This window comes from Aythya marila (assembly GCF_965140915.1).
Source record: "Aythya marila genome assembly, chromosome: 1".
In the NCBI taxonomy this organism is placed as follows: Eukaryota; Metazoa; Chordata; class Aves; order Anseriformes; family Anatidae; genus Aythya; species Aythya marila.
Window position 1 is genome coordinate 150,232,941 of NC_139042.1, and position 24,920 is coordinate 150,257,860.

Genomic DNA, 24,920 nt, shown 5'->3' on the forward strand with positions numbered 1-24,920 from the left:
CCAGCACAATGAAATGGAACTGCAACAAATTTAGATGTAGAGCTTAGGGATATGGTTTAGTGGGGACTGTTAGCGTTAGGTCAGAGGTTGGACTCGATGATCTTGAGGTCTCTTCCAACCTAGAAATTCTGTGATTCTGTGAAATGTCACCAGTACACAGGCAGTATCCAGCTGTAGGGCTCTCTTAAATGAAGCTTAAAACTAGAATAATCTCCAGCATATTCAGTACACGTGTGATTGAAAGGGGTATGAAGAGTAGCTGGTTATAGATAGACCCCAGGCACAAGCAAGAATTCTTGTTTAAAGTGTTCCATGCCCGCTGTTCACTTCTTTATTCACATGTGTAGCCTGAAGTCAAATTTAAAGTCCTTTCTGGATTTTTGAAGCTATGGAAGTACATAAGCATCAGTGGCAATGAGGTAGCCTGGTGTAACTGAAGTGGGAGGCTGCACCCCTGCCGTGGTTAGCCAGGTGGTTAACCATACAAGGCTAACCACTGCAATCCTCATGTCTGCAGCCTCTTGGTTTGGTGATCAGGACATCTACCTAGAGCAAACTTGTCAATCAAAAGAGGTTCCATGGGTACAAAAAGCAGTATTTGATCATAACATATGCTGTTACATTGCCTCAAAGTCTTTGAGAATACAATGAAGTACAGAACACAGGCTTTCTCTGGTACATCCAGCACTCTTGAAGACTTTTCCAGTGGTGCAGGTATTTTCCCATAGACCTGTAACTTCAGTTCTTGAAACTCTCTTCTAAAGAAATCCTGCCATTTTTTTCTGCTGTTGTTAAGAAGTAGAAACTCTTCTGATAAGCGCTGAAACATTTTTCCTGATTATATTTCAAGATGGCTTTTGAAGTACTTACCAATGATTGCCCAAGCAATTGGGAAACCAATACCAGTGGAAGGCTTCAAAAAAGTAAAGAAACAGTTCATTCTTGACTTTCCCTTTAAAATCCAGTCATGTTCTTGCACAACTACCGTATAGGATAGTTTCTGTAAATGAGGGGGAAGATTGTTAGCTTAAGAGGCAAACAACGAGTTGAGCAGTTGGAATGGTTCAACTGCCCCATTCCTTCCTTCTCCTTCAAGAAGATTTCCTGTGGATTCTCTCCCAAATAATTTTTAAATCTGAGACAGAATGAGGATGTGAAATACTTTTAAGACTGACTGCTTTTATAGCAAATTCCATTTCTTTACATATTTTGAACTTCATTTAATTGGTCCTTTCTCCTGATAGGTATAAACTGATGCTAAAATGCTGCATTACATAAACAATAGTATGAGTATTCTGCATGACATTTTTTCCTCATTAGAATAAAAAGATAGCCTACAGATGATAGTAAAGAAGCTACAATATTCATCATGATAAAATACATACTGTGTGTGAAAAATGTAAGCAGATAAGATATTCTCCTAGCCTGGGCTACTGATATGCACGTATCAAAACAGTTGAACAGCATTCACATGAAACTGATTTTCACACCTCTCAAAAAGAAAAAGGGTGCTCCAAAAATTGAGAACCCATTGGAGGAGAAGAGGGAAGCAGAAGTGTGACAGAAGGAAACAGAAGTGTCAGGCAGCCTGCAATATGGCTTTAGGTAGCAGAGGACCTTATCACTAATTGGACATAAGACATCTCCCAGTCTAGTGAAAGCTCATTTTAGAGGTCTGGAAGGACAGACATCTCACTGAGTACTCTTGCTGATTGTCAAATGTAGAAACTACTAATAGTCAATGTAGTGGAATCTCATAGTATTTTTTGTAATGTCGGGAAAGTCACAGAATATCAATAACTTCTTTTTTTTTCCCAAAATAAAATACCTGTGGAAGTCCCATGATAATGAAAAACAACATCCTAAATGCTGTAGGGAGCTTTGAGAGCACCCACAATTTTGATTGGCATTGTATCAGATTAGAATGGCTGATGTCCTGTGCATTTGTGCTTTGGACCTATGATGATAATAAGCCAACAACATCAGTTATTCGGAATCCCACATGACCCTTTCAGCTTGTTTTTTGGGGGGTAAGAGTGGGACAGTTGCAACAGTTGTGTTACATATTTTGCAGGTGTGTTTATTAGCTGTCCAGTACATCAATCTCTAATAATCTCTTGTGATCAGGGGAGAGACCTATTCAAAATTATTACATCCTTCTAGAGTACATACCTATACTGGTAGCAGACCTTTCAGTTCATTGTCTTGTCGTACATCATAAGAGTAGATGTTACAAAGAATAACAGAAAGGAGAAATGTGCTTAGGGGAGAAGATAAATATGTTAGATACCAAGAAAAAAATACTGACACTGCTGGAGGTTACAGTTATGCAACTTCAGCGTACAGTGGAGAATTGGATACTGCCATTAATGTTAGATTGCAGGCAATGATAGAACTGGACAAAAGCCATCAAAAGGAAAGGGAAAATTTCATTTGTTAGCTATTTCAAAATATAGCTAGGATCATCTTTCTCTGACACCAAATCAGTGAAGGATCAGTTGTATCTGAAGAACATAGGCAAATGTGACACAAGTCATAATACTAACAGTTTAATATTTTCTATTGAGAGAATTTTTAATTAGCCTTGAATTCTCTCATCTTCCGAATGCAGCTAATTACCACTTCAAGTTTAATTTGTGAATGTTAGCTTTAAGCCTTTCACAGAGCCATTTAAACCTATGATGAGCTTAAACTAACAAGTACCTTGATTTAGTAAGAAGGAAAGCAAGCATATTTCTCTCCTTCCTGTGTTGTCAACCTTTTCTGTGAAGTATTTTTATTTTTTAGAAGGAACGGGTGAAGATGAGATTTGATTTCATGCAACTGATTTCATGAAATAGGATAGTTTTAAAGCAATTAAATATGTGCAAAATATAAGGTTGCACGAACCACAGTTCTCAAGTTCTTTTCATGGGCTTTTTCACCTATTCCAAATTGATTTGTATTCTAAAGGTACACTGTGTGACTGGGGCAGAAGGAAGTGGAGTAACAGAATCAGAGAGTGGCTGGGATACAACAGATTAAATCTCACAAACCAGCTTTAGCCTTTTGTTACATAAGAGCCTTTCACTAAATATGCATGTAGATTTTGAAGGCCTCTGTAATAATTTAGATCTATGCCACTGCATCTGTATTTGCTACCTTCTTTGTGCCCTCTCCCGTGTCAACACCGTATCAGCAAGGGTCACCACTTCCTGGCCTGTCCACTGCACCCTCTTTTCATGCAGGTCCATGTTTTAAGTACACTTCTTCCAAACTGCCTCTAAAGCCTTCAGTTCAAGACCTGTCGACAAAGCACGTGGTGAGGAGGAGAGTTAGGCCATCGCATTATGTCCTGAGACTCACCAGCAGATGTTTTGCTCTATCTCAATATTCATCTTCAACCAGGATGCTGCAGTAAGATCTCTGGGCTCGGGACTGTGCCTTTAGTCTATAAAGCCCTTAAGCTTCTAATGTCTCAGGAACCAACATATACCTACCAGAGAGGATGTATCTTAAGCTGGTCTTTGTTTTAACTATATTGCATCATATATTTTCTAGAAGGATAAAGAAACTTTTTTGGTTTGTTATTTTGTTTTTTTAATCTCGCATTCATCAAGTAAATTCACTTTTCAAAGCACAGAAGGCTAAAGGATTGCTAAGCCAAAGAAGCCTCATCTGAGTTCCATACAAACTAAATTATTATATTTCCAGATTTCCTCTTGCTTTGCTACAAGTCACAATGAGGAAAAAGTTGGGCTCCTTTGATGTGAAAAAAAGCAATATATCACTTCTCTGAAAGAACATTTCTCAGTCTCTCATGTGAAAAAGGATTAACACCTCCAACAAAGGTCCTGTAGATCACAGAACTAAGCAGCAATACTGAACAGTATTCCTGAGGAGTGGAAAAACTGTATTTAAGCAAGAGATTGTTTGAACTGGCAAACAGAAGCTTTTTAATAGCTGAAGATCTAAGATAAAGGATTAAACCTTTCTGAAGTATCTGCACTTAAACAACTCTAAAGACAAGGAAGCGAGTTTAAATTCATGAAAGATGGTCTTTGTTTTCCTAAATGAACCACGTTCTCTAGTGTCAAAACAAAATCCATTCACAGCATTGTCAACGCCATAAACTTCATTACAATACCGTTTCTCTACCAAAGTCTGATCTCACTTTCTATAATTTTTTGCTAGTTTGAGCGTCTGACTCCTGCTTGCCTGAATTTATAGTTGAGAACAACTTTGTCCTTTCCGTGGCACTTGTACAGTGCACGTAAGCAGAGCATGTAAACTAAGATGTTCATTTTAAATTGTTACTTGTGTCATTCTCCCACCTTCCAAGTCAGCCCTGCTGCTTTATCTCTAGTAAAACATCGGTGGGTTTGTAGGCATTAAATGGTTGAAGCGATATGAAAAAGAATTTGCTGTTATTGACTGCAGGAATGCGAGATGATTAGTATTGATTAGGCAGCAGGAAAGGTAGGAATTTCTCACCGTATTTTGATCTTCAAAAGTTGAATATGAGGAAATGAGATGCCAGAATGTCATTAAAACTTCTCTTACAGATTTTCCATTTATTTTTAACAAAACTGCTGCTCAGTGTGCTGTCTTAAGAAGAAGATGACAGCTTTTTTTTTTTTTTTTTTATCTCAAGCAGCAAACAGGTAACCTTCTGACCTTTTCAGTAAATCCTCAACTGAACCTCTGAAATTAGGGTGATTTAGCATTTTATGGCACAGAATAAAAATCTCTAATTCTGTTTCCAAATAGTGTATCCTGAACACACATTTTATTAAGCTCTTGACTCATTCAGCCATGTGTATTTTGTAAAGTTCCTATGGTTATTGTTTTACAATAGCTGCTTCCAGAAGCATTGTAAGGGTTTCAATTAATCAGCTCTTTGTGTGCTTCAGACTATGCAAATTTATCACATCAGACCATTCAGCAGCTCATGGGAAAGCAGTGTACAAACTGTATTGTCTTCTAGCACCTCCTCTCATTTAGAGTGATGTTTTTAATAAGAAAACTAATCAAGTTTACTTATGCATTATTTATCTGTTAATTTTAATTCTGTTCTTTACCTCTTATGTCAAATGGGATGTAGCAAGTGATATGATAGATCAGTGAATGATTCAATATTGAACAAAGCTTATGTGATGCAGCACTTTTTTCTTCTGAAGTTGTTTTATGCTTACTTAGCCAACGCAGCATGCAATTAGAGAGTTTCGAAGCAGATCTACATTTTTTGTTTAACCTTATTAATATTCGACAATCAGCTCGTTACTTGCCCGCAGTACAGGGTGCTGCACCTCTTCTTCACTGGGTGATGTCGGCTTATTTCTCAGGAGTATTTCCAAATTCTACCGACTCTGGTAAATCCAAAACAGACACCTTTGAGTTAGTTTTCACTCTTTTATCGCTCTATCATTAGAATAAACAAACAGGGACGTTTGGTAATGTGCTGCTTTTTGTCTTGCTGATAGGAACCCGTATTACTGCTGCTTCTATTCACTTGGTCTCCTTTGCTCTCTAATGTCCCTCCTGCTGGTAGTAATTAGTTTTCTATATTAGCTTGTTTTGACTTATTTGATTATTTTTTTTCATTTGGCATGTGTGCGTATAGAAGGCATCTTACCATAGCTGGTGAAAAACTTTCCCATAGTGTTGTTTTCTCCCTGCCCCCTCCCCGCCGCCCCCCGGCCCCCTCCGTGCTGTTTTACAAGTCTGTCTGGGGTCGTGTTTGTCAGCAAACCGTAAAGGCAACTGTATAAAGGGCACGCATTCTGGAAACGTGAATTTCTCCTGATGAGGGAAAGAAACTCTTAAAGGACCAAAGTGAAGGGGGTGAGGGGACCCTGGTGTTCCTTTAGGGCCTCGTGGAGGTGCGCGGGTGCTGAGGTGCTGGTGCAGATAGCCGTGAGGACAGAGCCATCGTGCCTGGTCAGAGGGCTGGCACTAACTGGCTGCCGTTCAATAGCAGCGAAAAAACACTGCCCATGTCTGTTTGACACTTGCACGTTAAACCATAGTGGACATCTAATTTAAGTTTATTCTAATTTAAACTGTTATCCTTGCAATGAACTGCCATGTTTATTGAACCATGGGTTTGCGAGTTATTTTTTTGATAGAGAGAGCTATCTTAAAAGAATTTGCCAGCCCTGTCACTGATGTTCCCTCTAAGGTGACATTATGAAATTGATATATGGTGTCTTTTTTTCTAAATTCCATTTGTTTTTCAATTGAGAAGGAATGAGAGGTAGCCAGCTGCTAAATACTTACTTAGCCCACGCCAAAAAAAAAAAAAAAAGTCTTTACATTTTGTTTTATCTAGAAAAGTCATTGCAGCCTTTTCTGGTTGTCAATGTTTGATTTTGGTCCTAAACAAAAACTTCAGACTGTATGGCTGAGAGCGGATTCTGGCCCATCATCATGCAGCATTTAGTCTACAGCCGTATTGCTGAATTCTGGGTGTGCAGCACGTAAAAACATGTCCAGGGGAAGGAGAAGGAATGCAACCAAATTATTTTGTATGTCTTGTGTGAAAGCTGGGGAAAAATTTTTATGTGGTATCTAAGTGGGTAACAATCAGGAAATCTTGAAAACCTGTAGGAAGAGCCACAGAGCAGCAAAGTTTCCTACTAGTTTGTGTCCTGCTTATGAATATTATATGGGGAATATTGGGCAGCTCAGTGAAATGCAGTTCATACTTGCACAAGGCAACATTTGGGACTGGAGGCTGTCTTAAATCCTGCCTCTTCTTTTCTCCTTTACTGATTTATTGGCCAGTTCCAAGTGATAATTCCACTTATAACGGATTAATTCACTTGATCACTTTTTTTTGCAGCTGCTCAGCAATGCAGAACCGGCAGGCTGGCCTTTTACTGCCCTGCTGCAAACCCTGGCTCAACAATCGGGGATGAAAAAGAGTGGCAAATTCGGGAGCTTCCAGAGCAGACTCGCAAGCATGAGCTAATCTCTGAAGAGCTTCTGAAGGAAAGTGACTGCAAAAGGAAATCAAGTTTACACTTTGAAGCGAGTTGCAGTTACTTGCTTTTAGAAGTCATGTTGTGTGCAGGAAGGGTGTCCGGCTTTTTAAGTAGCTCTCTATGAGAAAGTTTCTTTCTTAAAATATGGAGGAGAGGAATCTGCTCTCTGTCCCGTTCCCTAAATACAGATGGATGTGCTGTATAGAGCTCTGTTACCTAAATTCAGCACCTTCTTAAAATACAGAAGCTTAGAATTGAGGTTTTACAGCTTTCTCGTTTTTTCTTTCTTTTTTTTTTCTTGCTAAAATAGAAACTTATAAATGGCCTCGCAAGCTTCACATTGCTGGGTTCTGTCTAAATATTTTGTTTTTAACTTCTAAGCTCATTATGCTGTCTTTGTGTTAACTTGTATTAAAATCTGTCAGCTATGACTGGTCTCATAACCACAGTCAGCGGACCAGAATAAGTTAATTATTTACTTGTGTCACTAGTGCTCTTCATCTAATGAAATGCACAGCTGTGTTAGATCTGCAGTTGGGTGTGTAGGTCCCATTGTTATACAAGTCAGCGGAGGGTAGAAGCCGCTATGATGGAGAGCCCTCAGTTCTTTCTGCTGTTCTGCCTTTCTGTGTCGATTTCATGGATCTTTTATCATTCACTTTCACACAAAACAAACAACACAGTGGCTGTCTGCTATGGGAACCGGCTTGGCATATAAAAGGTTTTCAGAGCCTAAAGTAATTTTAAGTTAGCTAAGATTTAATTTTTGGCTTACAGGTGCCCTGAAGTCCAGATGCATCCTAATGCTTTCTTAGAAGTAAATTGGAATAAGGCACAATATACGTGCCATAATATCTACATAACAAAGTATTTATGCATATAATTTTAGGATAAAAAAAAAGGTGTACACAAGAGATGTTTTTTTTTTTCTTATTTTCAGCAAATGATTGCTGCTTGGTGGGGAGGGATAAAAGGATGTTATTGATTTATCATAATGGAACAATGAAAATTAATTTCAATAGGTTCAAAAACTAAATATGACCCCCATGCCCAGACACTCCGCTCCTTTTTTTTTTTTTTTTTTTTTTTTTCTCCTACCCCCTTCCCCCATGCTTACCATTCTCATTCTATTAACTACTGTCCCGTACACCTATCCCTGTCTTGCTTGGACAGTGGAAGAGGAGCTCCCTCCTGAGCAGACGCCGATATCCCCCTGTGAAGTGGCTGCTCGGGGGATGCCTTTTTAGGGATGTAACCCGCACCCTCAGTCATCCAGGAGCCCCCTCCGCTCCAAGGCTGTTCCCAAAACGTGCTCTGGCAGTTGCAGCAGGCTGATCTCAAATAGCTTGCAGGCTTTTTCAGTTCCGAGGGCTTCTGGAAGAAATTGTCCAGCTGAAACAGTAGCTGTGCTTCAAAGGAGCGCAGGCTTAAGCAGCTGCATTTTAGCACCTGAATTTGTGTGTTAGATCTCTCGGTCATTTCGAGCTGCACTATTTTAATCTGCAGAATTCACAGTTGTAAGGGGGAGAAAGGAAAATTTCACCATGTATGATAGACTATTTGAAACAAGTTTTTGTGCTTCTGTTTAACGTGGCACAAGTAGCTTTAGAGTTTGGCTTTTTGTTTGTTTGTTTTGCTTCCAGTAATCTGGTGAGATTGAAAAAAACTTCTTGATTTTTTTTTTTTCCAAAAGGTACAATTTCTGTTCATTGACTGACAAAACACAAGCAGTCTGAGGAGTGGACTGTACTTGGTAATTTATTGAGAGCAGTCTTTGCTCAGGAAATGAATGCTACCTGAAAAAAACATCCTTTTGTTCTCAGTTTTAGTATTTTCTCCTAATCTCCCCTCTGTTGCTGTCAAAACCTGACTTCGTTTGTTTTTATTAAGTATTAATAAAGAGATTAAGTATTAACAAAGAGTACGTTAAAGAGATTCTGAATTGATGATAGAGAAAATAGAGACCTGCTTTCTTTCTTTTTCCCCACCCCCAAGAAATTACAGTATCAGCTCTAAAAACTGCGTCTCCTTTGAGATATTCCAGACTGATTGGTCAAAAGTTTCTGGTTGCCTCTGAAAACTGTATTTAAAGCTTTCTTCCCTAATTTGCTAGCTCACAAATCACTGGGAGCATTATGTAAGGGTATGCTAATTTTGCCAGTCCTGTCACAAGGGCTCTCTTCTAGCCTGCAGGTTGCGAGCACTGGTCATGGTAATGAATCTGGGTAAAAAGTGATCCATGAGAAAGAGAGGAGGAGGAAAACACTAAAGAAAAATCTGGTGATGAGCGTCAGCCCTGCTGGTGGTTTGCTGTTTGTGAATTGAAATGTTCTCTCTTCTGCAGGGGTGTGCGGACTGATTGTTCCTCAGGAGGACATGCCGTTCTGCGATACAGGGATCTGTCCAGATATCATAATGAACCCTCACGGCTTCCCATCGCGTATGACGGTTAGTGGCTGTGTCGTGATTCAGGAGGCAGTGTTCCCCAATAAAGAAAGTGAAGTGGATTAGCCAGAAGAAGCAAAAAATTTGAACCACGCGGTCACACTGAGAATATTTTGCAGTCACCGTGCCACGTGCTTGCTCTCTTATGAGTAGTCAGCCATCTGTTTGGCATATTTTGAAACATCCTGCTGTAAAAAAGTAGGGATGTGGGCTGTTTTGTGCATCATCCTCATTTTGTTCAGCATCGAGCTAATAGAAAAGCAACCAGGTACCTCAGTTGCACCTTTTCCCTTTGAAAATTTCTTGCTCTCCTTCCCAGTTGGCTATGCTCGCTAGGCCAGCTGGGGGCAGACTGGGAGGGGAAGAGTGGAGAGGAGTCTCAGTCATAGTTCCCGACCTATATAACTCCTTACACTACACATGCCTCCCTGGAATTCATGCAAGGCTCGTACCTGTGATGCCGAGCTGTGCTAGATAAATTACAGCCTGGCCTTTTATATGGGACCTCCATGATCACTTGGTACAGCCTCTGGTCTTTTTGTCTTTGTTAGCTTCTTCTGTTTCCCCTGCTGCTCTCTAGCATGTTAACCTCTGCGGCTGTCTCCCAGTGCAGAAGGCCACGTTGGACCCTGCTCACTTTTCAGACAAGTGGAAAAAATGGGGCTGCCTGACTCTAGACCTTCAAGGGATCCCACACTGTCTGTTTTTCACCCCTTCACACAGGCACAGTTCCTGACCTCCTTGGGTTTCTTCCACTCTTTGAATTGTGTGCAGTAACCCAGGTTGCCATCTCAGACTCTTTGTCTGGCTAACCAATGCTGTGACTGACCCAGAGATGTTCTGGCCAGTACTGGAGAGCCCGCTGTTAACTCTGCTTTTCCTTGCACAGGTAGGAAAGTTAATTGAACTCCTGGCTGGAAAGGCTGGGGTGCTCGATGGCAGGTTTCACTATGGAACAGCTTTTGGAGGCAGTAAAGTTAAGGATGTGTGTGAAGATCTTATTCGCCATGGTTATAACTACCTAGGGAAGGACTACGTAACATCTGGTATCACCGGGTAAGAATCTGCTGCATAGATTTAGATGTTTCAGGGGAGTGGGGAAATCCTGTTGAGGCACATCTGAAAAAGCTGCTTATGTCTCGGAGCTCAGGAACTTTCTGTTATTGACAAACTGTGAGATGGAGGCAAGAGGCTGAAGAATGGGGCACTTCTTTTTTCTTAAAAGCGTTCTGTGGTTCCACACTGTAAGAATTATTAGTATTTGCATGGCTCTAACGTGAATGGCCATTGTAGTAGACATGAAAATCTCCCAACTTCTTCTGCATGACAAGAAAAGTAAAATCAAGGTTTTCCTTCTGAGAGATTGAAAGAAATTTCAAGTTTTGTTGGCAGCAATTCTCATATCTGCTCGGAATCAGATTAGCATTTTCATATTGTCTTTAATAGTACTGTAAAATATGGATTTGGAAGCAGGTGTCTGTTCCTTGGGAATATTTTGTGTGTGCTCTTTTTTCTTTTTTTTCCCTCTTTCGATTACACAATGATTCAGTCTGGCATAATACTCTAATCTGCAAACTTCCTGCTGTGCTGATCAGACCAGCTTCTGAGACACAGAGTTCAAAGAACGTAAGATAGTTTAGGAACAGGAAAAGGCCATATGGCTCCACATGCCTGCCCCTCCAAAATGCATCTTAATCCTACCTTCCTGCTATTTTTATTATTCTCCCAGTCCCCTTCTTCTCAAGGAGTAAGTTTTGCTCTCTGTTGTAAGTTGTTGGGTTTTCTGTTGTTTTGTTTTATTTTATTTTTTCCTACCAACTTATTCCATATGTTTTGCCTTTTGTTTCAGACAGATTTTATTCACTTTACCCACTCCATATTCCATAAATTCTTTATGACATATTGCAGCATTTGAAATGTTTTTTTGTTAATATATTGTGAACATTTTTAAACAAATCTGTCTAACCTTGTTTCCTGGGGGAGAATAAAATCTTGCTGTAAAAATCCCTTGCCCCGAACTTTAGCTATGTACTACTTTATTTAGAGATTTGCTTTAGATACTTGTATTCTTCCAGGAAAATTTCACCTACTTCATTTATTTTTTATGAAATTTGAAGGCAAATATGCGTGGAAGTTCCAAATATGTGTGCAAATTCCAAATGTCTAATTATGTTTTGTTATTTGCCTAGGTGGGCAGCTTTTGGAATAGCACTGCGTCGTGTCAGTAATGCCTGAATGGGAAGTTGTCTCCTGCTTGTTTTTACATTGCACATGTATTTCTAAAAATAAATCAGTGGCAGTGCCGAGTTTCTCTGTTAAATCTAGTTGTTCTTAGGGAGTGCTGAAGGTGGTAGCTGGGAAGTGACTGAGTGCTTTCAGCTGTTGCTTTCTGATCTTCAGATGCTGATGCTGCTCTTACGGTTGGGATGACAGAAGTCTTTAGCCATTAATCCAGCTCACAGAAATGAGTAACACCCTCTGTGCTGCTTACAGATGTTCCCAAGTTGACACAAGTGCTTAAATGCAGTTCTGAAGAGTCCTTTTACCCTGCTCATCTCAGTCCCCAGTGCCAGCCTGGGCACTCTTGTCTCTCTCTTAGGGTAAATGTGTGCTAACTGTGAATGTTATCTTCTTTTGTGTTCTTTTTTTTTTCCTTTTTTTATTCCTTCAGGGAGCCCTTGGAAGCATATATATATTTTGGCCCCGTGTATTACCAGAAACTAAAGCACATGGTGTTGGATAAAATGCACGCAAGAGCTCGAGGACCCAGAGCAGTGCTCACCAGGTATGGTTACAGGCGAAGTGGGGAATTCTTAGTGTACAATCAGAAGTGTGCCCTGCTGACTGATGGATGTAAAACAAAGTTTGTTTACCTCCTGATACTTGAAAAAAATGCTATTACCTGTTAATACCTTGTGACAGAGTAAAAGTTCTCACAGCTGTCTGTGGTAGAAGGTTGTTTTGAATAGCCAGTCTGCTCATTGTGGTACAAAACTGACTTTGCTTCTCCAACTCCTGTTAGCAGTTGGTAAAAAATAGTCTGCTGATTCACAGAGCACGTTCTGGCCCTGTCCTGTCAGATTGTTCATATCATAGGTATTTCAGGAGGACTTTCTTTTCTTTTAACAGCTGTACTTTTACAAAATCGGGTATGAGTAGAAGGAAGAAATTAGTTTTACTATTTCAACATCCTTCGGTAGTGAGCAGTTTAATACCGATGAGGCCCATACCTCTACCTGTCAAGGCAAAGCATTGGCCCTAGTTCAGCCCAAACAGGCATTAGCATAACGTGTGTCCCTGGTACACTGCACTTTGCCTTGCAAAACTTCCATTTAAAACTTAATTTAGAGTTGTGTGTGCTGGTCCGCAATTCTAATATAATACTGTGAAGAAGAAAAGCACTTTCACACTAATAAATGGCAAAATTTACAGAGACGCCAACAATAAATCTGCATTTTTATTTGCCCAGTTTAAACATATCCTCAGTTCCTTTGGAGTCGTGATGATTGCACTAAGCCTGAGCTTGGTTTTCTCTCTAACAAAAAGGTTGATGACCACGTCGATGTCCTCTTGTGTAAATTTTGAGGTCAAGCAGATGTACTCTGGGTAATACATAATATAAGCCCCCAGAGGTGGGCTTACTCTGTCTGCAGCTTTGGGGAATTTGAAGCATCCTGCTTACATTGGTGTAACTTACCATTTCTCTTAAAGGCAGGCCAGCTTTTTGGCTCTTTAGCTCTAAGGCTGCCTGCACTCATGTTCTAAATTGCTCACATTCCTGGCTCACAAGAAATAGTTCAGTGGCACAGTCTTTGCTTTGAGGAGGCTTCTAGTGGATGGCTTCGTTCACCTCTCTCCATCACAGTACGGCTATTGGCTAAATCTTGCCAGACAGCTAATTGCCAGGCAGTCTGGAATATTCTAGCTAAGACTATTCTAAATTTCCTTTGCCAATCTTTCTGGTCCGTCATGTACACCAAGTACACATACCTCACCAGTTCCATGGCGGTACTCTTCTTTTTGAGTTGTAAATCGTGTAAATTTATGATCAGTCCCTTTTGTACTGTGTTTGAGATGTAAGCACAAAGTCATGTCTGTCCTGCTTTAAGGCTTCCCTGTAACAAGCATGATTTACAGCCTTTTCTTTAATTCTTAATTTATTTTTTATGCCTCTTGGTGCCCAGATGCAGTTCTCTTACCCTGCTTGCCTTCACACCACGCCAGCAAGTCAGTCCTCTTAACAGGCATAGCTTCCACCTGATGTGTTATTAGAGAGTGGAGATGCAGCTCTCTGCTGTAGCAGATAAAGAAGTATCTTTCTTGATTTTTGTTGTGTATTTCCTATGCCTGTAGGCTCTCCAACCTCATGCTTACTCTGGGACAAAGTCACACAATCACAGAATGGTTGAGCTTGGAAGGGACTGCCAGAGATCATCTCTGCTATCACACACTTCCCACAGAAGTAAAACCAATGATTGAAATGGGAAAGAAGTCACAAAAAGCTTTTAATTCTTGTCTAAACTTTCCACCAACCACATTAATAAGAGCAGGTATAGCACAACCATCATTCCCCTATCGCAGCTGCTTGCCAATATGAACCTAAGTGACATTCCTAACAACAGGGCTGTCTGCCCCATTTTCTGTCCTTAGATGCTTTAGTCATGGTATTGGCCCTTCCTCTGAAAATAAAAACTCACCGTCTCAGCTAACAGTGCACACAGTTGTTTTATTGGAGCCCCTAGCTGACTCAAATCCCTTGATCAGCTTTCATATTGTGGCCCCAGCTTCTCAGCTGTTTAAAGATACTGACTTTAAATGAAACCTAAATCCCAAGTCAAGGTAATACTTGCATGTAAAGACGAAGGTGGTGTGCTATGATTTTCCCCCACCCCTTGCTTTCTTAGAATTCTTTGTTCGAGTCAGTAGCATCATACTATGTAGCTAAAGCTCTTTATTTGACTTTGAGGAAAGCTAGTGGATGTCCAATTTATACTGCCTCTTGACTAGTCTTTTAGGAATTTTCTTTTTTCTCCTCAACTAATTAAACTTTTGTTATTGCCATCGCCTCTGCTGAGAGAGTCTGCTCTGCCAGCTTTCATATTCACTATTGTTTTATCATCCATTCCACTTCCTGGAGAGTAGATTGCCTCTAACGTTGTTTTTGTTTGGTTGGGTTGGTTTTTTTTTTTGCTTTTAAAAGTAGTCCTGTAACATTTTCCAACGTGGAATTTGGCAGTCGTTGTCTTGAAATGCATTTCATTACATATTGAGTGTAGCTTAACTGACAGCAGAGCTGTATTTTCTGTCTGGAATAAGGCAGAAGACCTGAGTTCCTTGAACATCTCTCATTCTGAATATTGCTCTGATTAAAACAAGACTTAGTAGAATTGCAGCACTCTGTCAACACAGTCAAAAAATGCCAAGATGCTGCCCTCTGAATTGGTGTTTGCTAACTGAAATGCAAGGCTTAATTTTTTCCCATGTGTAGTTAAAAGTGAATTTAAAACTTAGTTCTGTATATGGCAATGGCCAGTCCTTCAAAATCACTTTACCAGATAAACTGCTTTCAATTTTCTGATCAATATAAGCCTTTTCCAGGCATAGTTGTCTTGATGGACGTTGCCAGAGCTGCCACCTGCATTTCCTTTGAACTTACCAGATAAGCCAGTTCCTGTTGTGCTGCGAGGCAGTGATGTGGTCCTACTGATTGGGGTTCCTCTTCGGGGCTGTGGGAGCGTGGTATTCCCTCCTTTTGTTGGGCAGTGTTTTTCTAGGTAGTATCCCACTTTTGGACATCAGCCTCTCTGACAATTACCATGTTTGATTTTCTACAACAAGCCCAAGGGAGTTCTGCTGAGACCTACAAGGCGTGCTCTTCTTATTCATGGGGGCAGACTACATTTCCCTCCACTGGCCAACGAAACAAGGAAGAGGGCCATAAAGCTGAACCCACTGCTCTTCCACAAAATACAGAATTAGCACCAATAAATCCTTAATGTGCTTAAAAACACTGAAGTTAATTGTTTTATGGCTTTTCTAAATGGAACGGTTAAATACTATGAAGACCAATTCACCTGATTTTTTTTTTATTATTATTTATTTAAGGAATCAGTTCATTTTACTTAGGATTTTGTAGTTTTAGGATCTTTTTATTTTTTTAATATGAAAAATATATTTTTTTTATGATATTCCCAGTCTTATCTTCAAGAGTCCGCTTTGTCTTCAGAATGTTATATTCAGAATAAAGAATGGAAGCAGTTGCCCAGGGCAACAGCTACAGTGTACGTGTGTAGAGGGGAAGGGGAAACACAACTGCTTTACAAATACTGTTTTAACATTTTAAACAACCTTTGGCGTGAGGAATTTTCAAACTTAAGTGAGTGGGAAGAAAAGTCCAATAGACTTACGGAACCTAAGACGGACTCTTTTCAAAGGCCCAATCTCAATATTGGAATTTTGGGTACTTTAGAAAACTACTTTTGGGGGAGGTTTTTTTTTTTTTTTGTGATAATTTTGACATTGAGTCATTGAGTGGGACTTAAACACTTCAAGAACTTAAGATTCAAGTTGGATTTTTTGTTTGCGTGTGTGTGTTTTAATGGGATTTCAGCTGCCCTAAAAATCTTCACCCTGTATCTGTTGGAAGACCCCATAGCATTATCAACTCTTAAAGGGCTGGAATCAAGACCCTATAGTTTCTCGAGAGGTTTTATCATCCCTTAATTGGATTGTGACTTTATTGGAGGGGTCACATTTATAAAGCTCTGTTGGCATTTTATCCTGTGGAACAGCACCTGATGAAAATTTTGATGGTATGCGTGTAACTCGTACTGTAGAAGTCAGCTGGCAGGAGAAACTCAGACACTCTAACACTGCAGCAAATGTCTGTGCCTTTGGACACCTCGACTGCTTTTAAAGTCTGCCTCTGAGCACTTCCCAAGAGAAAACTGCATTCACCACAGGGTTAGTCCTTTAAAACAGCATCTAAACAGTGATGCTGCCATCACCCGAGTGGGGAGGGGGGGGTTAGGGAGTTTAATCAGGATGTAAACAACTTCTATCCAGTCTCCCAGCAGTGGGGAAAAATGGAAGGTTACATCCATGAAAAGGATGATTTGAATTACAAGCAGATTAGTTTTAAAGTTCCACTGTGGTCAGAGGAAAGGAAACTACTTCCCCTAAAAAAACAAATACAACTGGCATCTTTTGGAAGATCAGTTGGGACTGGTAATTAGCTTTTTGTTGTTGTTGTTACAAAGAATTGTTAGATGTTGCAGGCTTTTATGAATCTTTTTCTCTGAGTTTGCAGTATGTTGGAAAAAACTTATTTTCAGTATATGTGTGATGTTTAACAAATTTGGTAGATTGTAGTAACATAAACTGTATATACTCCAAAAGTTATGGTCCAGATATGTCATTGCATATTTTGTATGATTTGCACTGGTCCAACTACTAGGAACAGCACACGAATGTTGGGTTTCGCTGACTGGTGAAGCTTCTTATGATTGCCAATAACAATTTTAATTCCATCTCTTTGCTGTCATGCTGTCAGGGGACATACTAAGATTGAAGTGTTTAATAAAATGTATGCAATATATTAGTGCTTCAAGAATTTTAGATTGGTTTTGCTTCATAGTACACGCTAATATTTGCAGCCTACATACTACTGCATTGTGCTGGCAAGTGACAGTAGAACTAATGCTGGACTAAATTTCAGTGTGACAAACAAACATTGAAAGTTCTGACCATGTCCGACCAAAAAAATAAAAAAAAGTTGTCTTAAACTGACAACATTGCTAAATAAGAGTTTACCTTGCCTTTTTATCGAAAAATTTTCAGTGTCTATTTACGTTGATTCATTAAAACTTCCCTCTAGCACCACAAGGATGAGAAGGCTTTCCAGACAAGAAATGTGACTTTGATTTGTGTTGAGGAACTAGAGAACCAAGAACCTATACAACATGGAAATTAGCTTGTTACCTATCAGACATGACAAAAAGAAAGTAGTGAAGTGTTAATTCCAAAAACAAACAAGCAAATATAGGGTTTTAATATTGAGTTAGTAATATGCACCCTGCAGAAGGGAGTAGTTGATCACGCTAACTAATTGTTTGCTGCTTAGTTTTGGTACACTCTCCAAGATTAAAAATGGCCTTATTTTACAATTTAGTCTTGCTTAGCTGTAGTTCAACTTAAACATTAAACATTCAACAGCTTGTTGATTCATTCATTAGCTGCTGAATACTGTTTCATTTAGATAGCTACAAAATATAACGAATGATTAATCAAAAAAGAGCAACAAATCTGAATCCAGGTACATGGTTGTCAGATCCCGTTGTCTTCTTGGATACTGTTCAGTCTCAAGTTTTTGCTTGCTCAGCTGCATCCCGTGTCGTGGAGCATTGTGGCCTGACACTGTCACAGAACGATGACGTATTGGCAGTGCAGGAGCAAAGATGAATCACTTCAATCTGAGTAACATCTGTGAGATCAACATCTCTAGTTTGTACAACGTTGTTTGTTGATACTATATTGCTCCTACAGTTTGAAGACAGGTATTCCTAGAGTGACAGAATGTGTGTTCTGAATACTTACCGCGTTTTTCAAATATTTCTTTCAAAGGCAACCCACTGAAGGTCGATCCCGTGATGGTGGTTTACGTCTGGGAGAGATGGAACGGGATTGTTTGATAGGTTATGGAGCCAGCATGCTCTTACTGGAGAGACTGATGATTTCAAGTGATGCCTTCGAAGTGGATGTTTGTGGGCAATGTGGCCTGCTGGGATACTCTGGCTGGTAAGTTGTCTAACTGCAGTGCCCTTTTAAAATCATGGTGTCCATTCCTCGCTTCATGCATATGTCGTGCTTCATGTGTGTTCACACTTTCAAGAAAGCCCTCAACACACCTCTCTGTACCAGAACTTTGCCCTTGGTGATAGCGCTTCGTGCTTTTAAAGTGCTCACAGACACTGGTTAACAACCTCGTGCATCTTTAATCCAGACTAATGTCAAAATGCAAAACGGTATTTGGAGAATCGATGACAGGAAACAGTTGTTTTTTCTGGTCTGATTGAATTTAGGACAAAAGTGAGCTCGTTGTCAATGGGATAGGGGTCTCTCTTGTTGTGGAGCACTGGTATTCTCTTCAACAGCCATCTGTGCTTGTGGGGAAGGTTACCTTCACTCTGTTTGCTGCCCTCCTTCCCACCTCTGCAGCAGATTAACAAACCCCTGGAGCAGATTGCTGGTGCTGCTTGTAGTTAGTACTCCCTAACCTGCGCCCAGCAGGGTGAGTTGTGTCCATCTGAACTGCTCCAGTCACCGTGGTGATTTTGCAGGGCCCAGTTAAGTAGCTCTGGTGCCAACTGCTCCACCAGCAGTTCAGAGGGGGTGTAACCTCTGCAAAATGAAGTGTTGAACAGCTGGGACACGTAACCTTCTTGGCATTGCCCAGCTGTGCCAGTGGTAAGAGAAGCCCAGACCTGAATTGAAGTGGGGCAAGCTCTGTGAAAGCAGGTAACCAGGAGTCCAGTGACAAAGGGAGGAAAATAACAGCCTGTGTTCAAGTTACTTCAGTATTTATGTTGGGGGAAGAAGAGGGAAACTAATTTCTAAATACCAGAGTAACGTTATGGGAAACTTGCAGCATCTTGGATATCAATATCAGTTAGGGGAGGCAGGATACTGGGCTTTATTTGCTTTGGTTCTTGGAGAGTGATTTTTTTTTTTTTTTGCTGTGATATAATGAAGTAGGCAAGTAAGAAGGTATGTTTTGAGTTTATAGATGTAGAAGTGACAACTATCCTTTCTTGCCTTGGTCAAATCTTTCTTCTAAAGTGCTTCTGGCCAGAAAGAAAGCACCATGCTTGTTTGCTTACGGAGTAGAAGTGCAGGCAGAGGTAAGCAAACGTGAAATCCAGAGGAGAAACAAAGCCTACTCTGTACATGGTTGGCGATATTTAGTTGGACAATATCCTTCTGGTTTTTGTGCAAGAAATATTTTTAGACACTTGTTTTTCTTCAGTGTGTCCACACTGTGTAACAAGTGAGCCCTCTTTCTGATCCAGGACTTTTAGAGCTACTGCAGCAGCACAAGAAGCAGTTGAGGGAAGTTGAAGGGTGTGCTGTAAGTCAAACAAATGGCCACTTCTGTGTGCAGCACTGCCTTAAAAAAACTGTCATGCAAATGTAGCTCAGTTTTTCTTACAAGATCTTGGCTTTTAGAGCAGGCCTTGAAGATTTTCAGAGACCAGATGAAATGAAGGCACCTTGAAGAAAATTGGGAATTTAAACAGAAATAGAGTTACATTTTATTTTTAAGGTATTGTTAGTCAAAGGTGTTGTTAGTCCTGTTTTGAAGTTTGTAACAAAGTTTAACAACTTCTTAAGATAACAGTGGAAGAAACTGCTCTCTCAGAGTGAGATATTCTTGCAATCTAGGTCTGATGTGTGAGAGTAAATCAATAAAAGATAGGTTCTGCTAAGTGATACACCAAACCTGCCAGTAGCCAAAGCAAGGGGCCCTATAATGAGCATCACAGTAGAAACCAAGTCATTAAGGGAAACTCAGGACTTCCAAAATGGCCTTTTCAGTGATTCTGCCATTAATAAGACATTGCTGTGAGAAACCTTGTAGAAATGTATTGTTTGGTGGCTAGCTTAAGGGCACTTGTCTTCAGGAAGATAAGCCCTTCCTCCCAGACAATGAGTAGCAGCTGGGTATGTTTTTTTTCTGCAGGACAGTAACAACACATCAGTGATGGAGCCTGAGCAGGGGAAGGGGCTGTTGTTGCCGTGCCAGAATTTGACCCCATAAGGATACAGTAGAGCCCTGCTGTGACAATACCAGTTTATTGTAAATCCTTCCAGCTTTGCTGTGGTACAGAGTGTTCAGGGGCAGGACTTCACCAAGTGATATAAGCAGAATTTTGTCTTTTTTTTGATGATGGAAAGTTATTCTTATCTCTAGAGTCTGAACATTTTAAAATCTACATGTAGGAAATATTTATTTCTGGTCCAGACTCAGCTTTGTCACTGTTGCCTTTTCCTGTCCAGTGTAGTATCAATTCTAGGACCAAATGGTCTTCCGGATGCTTCAGCTTCTGTGTTCTCTGTTTGACAGTAACTCCTGGTTTGTGCACATTGTACCTTGTAACCTTTCTGGGTGATCCCTGTCCAAGTACAAAGCAGGCCCAGAAGGGTCAAGCTTCAAGACTTAGTGCAGTGAGTAGTTTCTGCTCCTCAGTTCTTAGCAGCTGTAATTATAAAGTAGACTTCTTATAAACAGAAAAGTTGCAATCATCAAGCTTCCAGGGCTTGCAAGGTTTCCTTGATTGAGTGCAATTGTTTTACTGTTATCATCAAAACTGGCTTCTGTTGAGGTCACTTTTACCCTTCATAAAAACATAGCTATCACTCTAAATTTGGACTAAAGTAATAGTTACAGAGCTGTAATTGAGGTCTGTTCTGATTTAAAGGCATTCCCCCCGTTGTAACAGTCTAGAGGACAGGCATGTCCCAGGGAACCACCTGGCTCGGCCTGCTAACCTCTCGCTGTCTGTAGTCAGGCCTAGGCAAAGCCAAACCAGTTACTGGGAGCAAGCGAAGCTTCGTTCCCGATCGTGAACTGGAGAAATGCAATTAAGGCTTCTGCACCATTGGTTGTGAAAGTTTACTTGGTTTTTAAAAGAAAAAAATGAAATACGCCAAGTGTGGAGCACGTGGAGGTCAGGGCAGGCAGTTTTCCTAGAAAATGAGCCGCTCTTGGACGTGGTCTTTAAGTACGCCCATGAAAGAGAAGTAGCGGAGCCTGGGAGAAGCTGTGGGAGACAAACAGCGAGTCTCGTAACCAAGAACCGTGTTTAACATGAACCAGCTTTCTTGGACCTGGCCATGCTGGCTTTGACAGGCTCCAGGTCAAGTTCTCTGGTAACAAACAAGTGAGTAAGCACTGGCTTTATTGTAGATGTTGATTCTTAGCGTCATTCTGTTCCACAGAAGCATGTAGGAATTTTGCTAATGCTGCCGTAATTGGAACTTTAGACTGTCATGACTTCATGCCAGGAATATAAATACAAAACATACGAGCAGAAGAGCTTTGCCAGACCATTAGGGAAGTGCAGAGTCACTGTGTTCCCAAATGCCTGGCTTTCTCAACTCTCCACAGCCAGAAGGTGGATATACAAGGGAATGAGGAAACAGGGAGGGAGGGGAAACTGATATTTAGATGAAAGATATTTTATTTCCTTTGCGTGTACATGGAATAAGAAATCAAATCATTGAAGGATCTGTTAACATCAATGAACTTGAGCCCCAGTGCTGGAAAGATGGCTGGGTGTCTGGCCTGTCTATTCCTGATATGGTCAAAGTTGTATCTGCGTGACAGAACAAAAGAGAAAAAACTCTTCCCTGGAATTTTAAGATCATTATCTGAGTAAAGAGTGCAAAGAACACATGTTAAAGCCATTCTAGTGGTTTTCTATCTCAACAAAAGCTCCTTGGCTCTTCATGGAGATGGACATAAGGAGAGAGACAGCCCATTTCTGAGCTGGCAGTATGAATTGCTTTTACAGTGAAACTGAGTAAGGAGTTCCAAAAAAAAAAAAAAAAAAAACACGTGACCACTAAACATGACCTTCCTTTCTTCCTGTCTCTTTTTTTTTCTTTTTGAGAGTTGTATACAAGATGGAAACTGGACCATTAATCATATTCTCAGGAATACTTTGTTCTGTCCACCTCCTTTCCCTCATTACACAATGCTGAAATTTTTGTTGGCAGTTGTGTGAGTGGTGAAGTAGAAGCGAGTCCTGTAGGATACAAAGCACTATGATTCTCCTCCAAGAAAAGTACAGGTTTAACATAAAGCCCTTATTCGCCTCAGTCAGATTATTTAAGGGCCTAAAGTTCGTGGAATCATAGAACAGTTTGGGTTGGAAGGGACCCTAAACACCATCTGGTTCCAACCCCCCTGCCATAGGCAGGGATGCCATCCATGAGATCAGGTTGCTCAAGTGGATGATGATCCAACCTGGCCTTGAACACCTCCAGGGATGGGGCATCCACAGCTTCTCTGGGCAGCCTGTGCCAGTGCCTCACCACCCTCTGAGTGAAGAATTGCCTCTTAACCTCTAACCTAAATCTCCCCTCTTTTAGTTTAATACCATTCCTCCTTGTCCTGTTGTTATCTGCCTGAGCAAAGAGTCGCTCTCCATGTTCCTTATAAGCCCCCTTTAAGTATTGAAAAGCTGCAGTGAGGTCACCCTGGAGCCTTCTCTTCTTCAGGCTGAAGGTTGTGACTCGATAAGTGCTAACACGTGTCTCAAGCACTCGGCTCCTTCTAGGACTGATCCCAGTGTCTAAATGCAGGTGGACAAAGAAAATTGTGGACATTGGCAACTGGTCTTTTCTGTACAGCTTCAATTATGCACAAACTCTGACTTTGTTTGTTTGTTTCCATAGGTGCCACTACTGCAAGTCGTCATGTCATGTGTCTTCTCTGCGGATACCTTATGCCTGTAAACTCTTATTCCAAGAACTGCAGTCAATGAATATCATACCTAGGCTAAAACTAGCTAAGTACAATGAATAAACAAGAAAAAGATGGAAAAAAAATACTTCACATAAATTGAAATTCAGCATATACAACTGGAAGATTTTTTGGTGAACAGGAATAACGATAAAACCTGAGTGGGCAGAAGGTGGTGGAAGACAGTTGTAGGAAATCTTTCTTGTGTATTCTACCTGTTTTAAGATGACAGGGGACACTCTGTCAGTACAATGTGCTGGGAGCGGTTCTGAAAGCCTTGGTTAGTCTGAGTGAACAGAAAACACGGGAACGGTGGAATAAGGCACCGATCCAGCACAGCATGTGTATCCCTTTCTAAGATGTAACACCATGCTTAGTTTTTGGAAAATGGTTTGTTGGACCAGGGCACGAGCTGGCCTAAATGCACATCTTATTCAGAGAGGTTAAAAATATGTTTTCCAGACCAGTGGAATATGAAAGGCTAATAAATGTTTTAAATAATAGTGCCTGGGTTTGTGTTGATGGTTGTGTAAGGAAGGTAACGCCGCCTTATAATGTCTAAAACGTTTTGTTATTCCTAGTGCATTTTGTTAAAGCATTAAGTTGGGAGTACTGTCAGGCTTCGAGAAACGAAAGAACATTTCTTAGAGAACTTGAGATTTGTCATTCTGAGCAGGATTTCAGCTGAACTTTTCTTGATGAGATCTAAGGGCTGAAGCTAAAGCAGGGGATGAACCAAGAGTTCACTTTGAACAACCCTAACCTCCCTTAAGCCCCTACTTGGCAAAGCACAGGGTTAACTTAAGTACAGGAGCAGTCCCACTGACCCCAGGACGAAGTGTGTGCCTGTTCAGGTGCTTCAGCAAAATGCAGCACTCCGGATCAAAGAGGGGGCAGAACACTGCTTGTGTTCTGAAGGTGCTGAGATGCTCTTTGCCTCCTCATCCAGCTGCTGCTGTGTGTGCTGATGCTGAAGCTGCTGTTGCAGTCACATTGCTGCTGTTCTCTTAGCTGGCTAAGAAGCACAGATGAGTATCAGCCTGAAAGGTTTGCTTTCTAAGCTGCTGACAGAATGCTTAAACCAGTAGCTTTGTGTATTGGCTCACAAACCGAATCTGAAAGGGTAGATTTTACTCTCCATTTTTTCTCAGCAAGACAAAAGACAACACAGCACATTGGACTGGAAAAGCTCTTGAAGAACCTCTACCAGGCTCTGAACAGCCCGGGGTTATTTACAGGGAGCGATAACAGAATGATACCCACCCAGAACTGCCCTTCGCAAACTACTGGAGGAAGAGGTTAACCAAAAGCCCCGACCAAATTACCAAACTGCTCTGCTCCCTGAGATTCCCAAACTGAGGCTTGGGTGCACCACCAGAGGGAGTGAGCCTCACAGGCTTCAGCCTACTGGGGGGGGGAAGTTTTGACCTGGATCAAGGAAGCTACTCTGAGGATGAGGTGTTCTTGCTAGCTCATACGTGGTGTCCTCGGTTAGATGGTGTGAGCGAGAGGGCATTAAAGAATGAGCAGCATGCACAGCTACACCTGCAGAAATTTAAGCAGAGACAGAGAGGAGGAGCAGAGGAGCATGGCCACGTGTAACCCTGTTGAGAGACCAGGTCTATGTGCAGCCCTGAAGGAGGTAACCCCACAGCTGTTTTATCTCAGGCTGGTGAAAGCAGCTTGGGAATAGTTCGGGGGTAGATTTTGTGAGGGTGAAGGGAATCCTCTGTGGTACCTGAAGTTTAGAAAGAAAGGGGCAGCTTTAGCAGTGGTGGGTCCAGGAGAACTTAGAAACAAGACATGTCTGGGGGTGAGTGAGGGGCACTCACTAAGAATTGTTGTGGTGATACCTGGATTAGTTTCACTTACACATTATCGCTGTCTTACATAAGCCTGTGAATACACAGGAGGCTTGTGTGTGTGCAGGTTTGAGCTGAAATTCCCGTTTTTACTTCTTGCCTCTCTTGAAGAGGCTGTCTGCG

At 40.9% G+C, this 24,920-nt stretch overlaps 1 protein-coding gene across 1 annotated transcript in view; it reads left to right on the forward strand.

Annotated features, from left to right (window-relative positions):
* The window catches only part of POLR3B (RNA polymerase III subunit B), a 71,837-nt gene extending 48,399 nt beyond the window's left edge, over positions 1-23,438 (forward strand). Inside the window, exons 24-28 of the mRNA XM_082752018.1 lie at positions 9,310-9,413; positions 10,300-10,466; positions 12,082-12,195; positions 18,033-18,206; positions 22,869-23,438. Coding sequence (XP_082608144.1) covers positions 9,310-9,413; positions 10,300-10,466; positions 12,082-12,195; positions 18,033-18,206; positions 22,869-22,998 — 689 coding nt within the window. The 3' untranslated portion in view covers positions 22,999-23,438. The remainder of the gene's footprint in view (positions 1-9,309; positions 9,414-10,299; positions 10,467-12,081; positions 12,196-18,032; positions 18,207-22,868) is intronic.
* Positions 23,439-24,920: the final 1,482 nt, after the last annotated feature.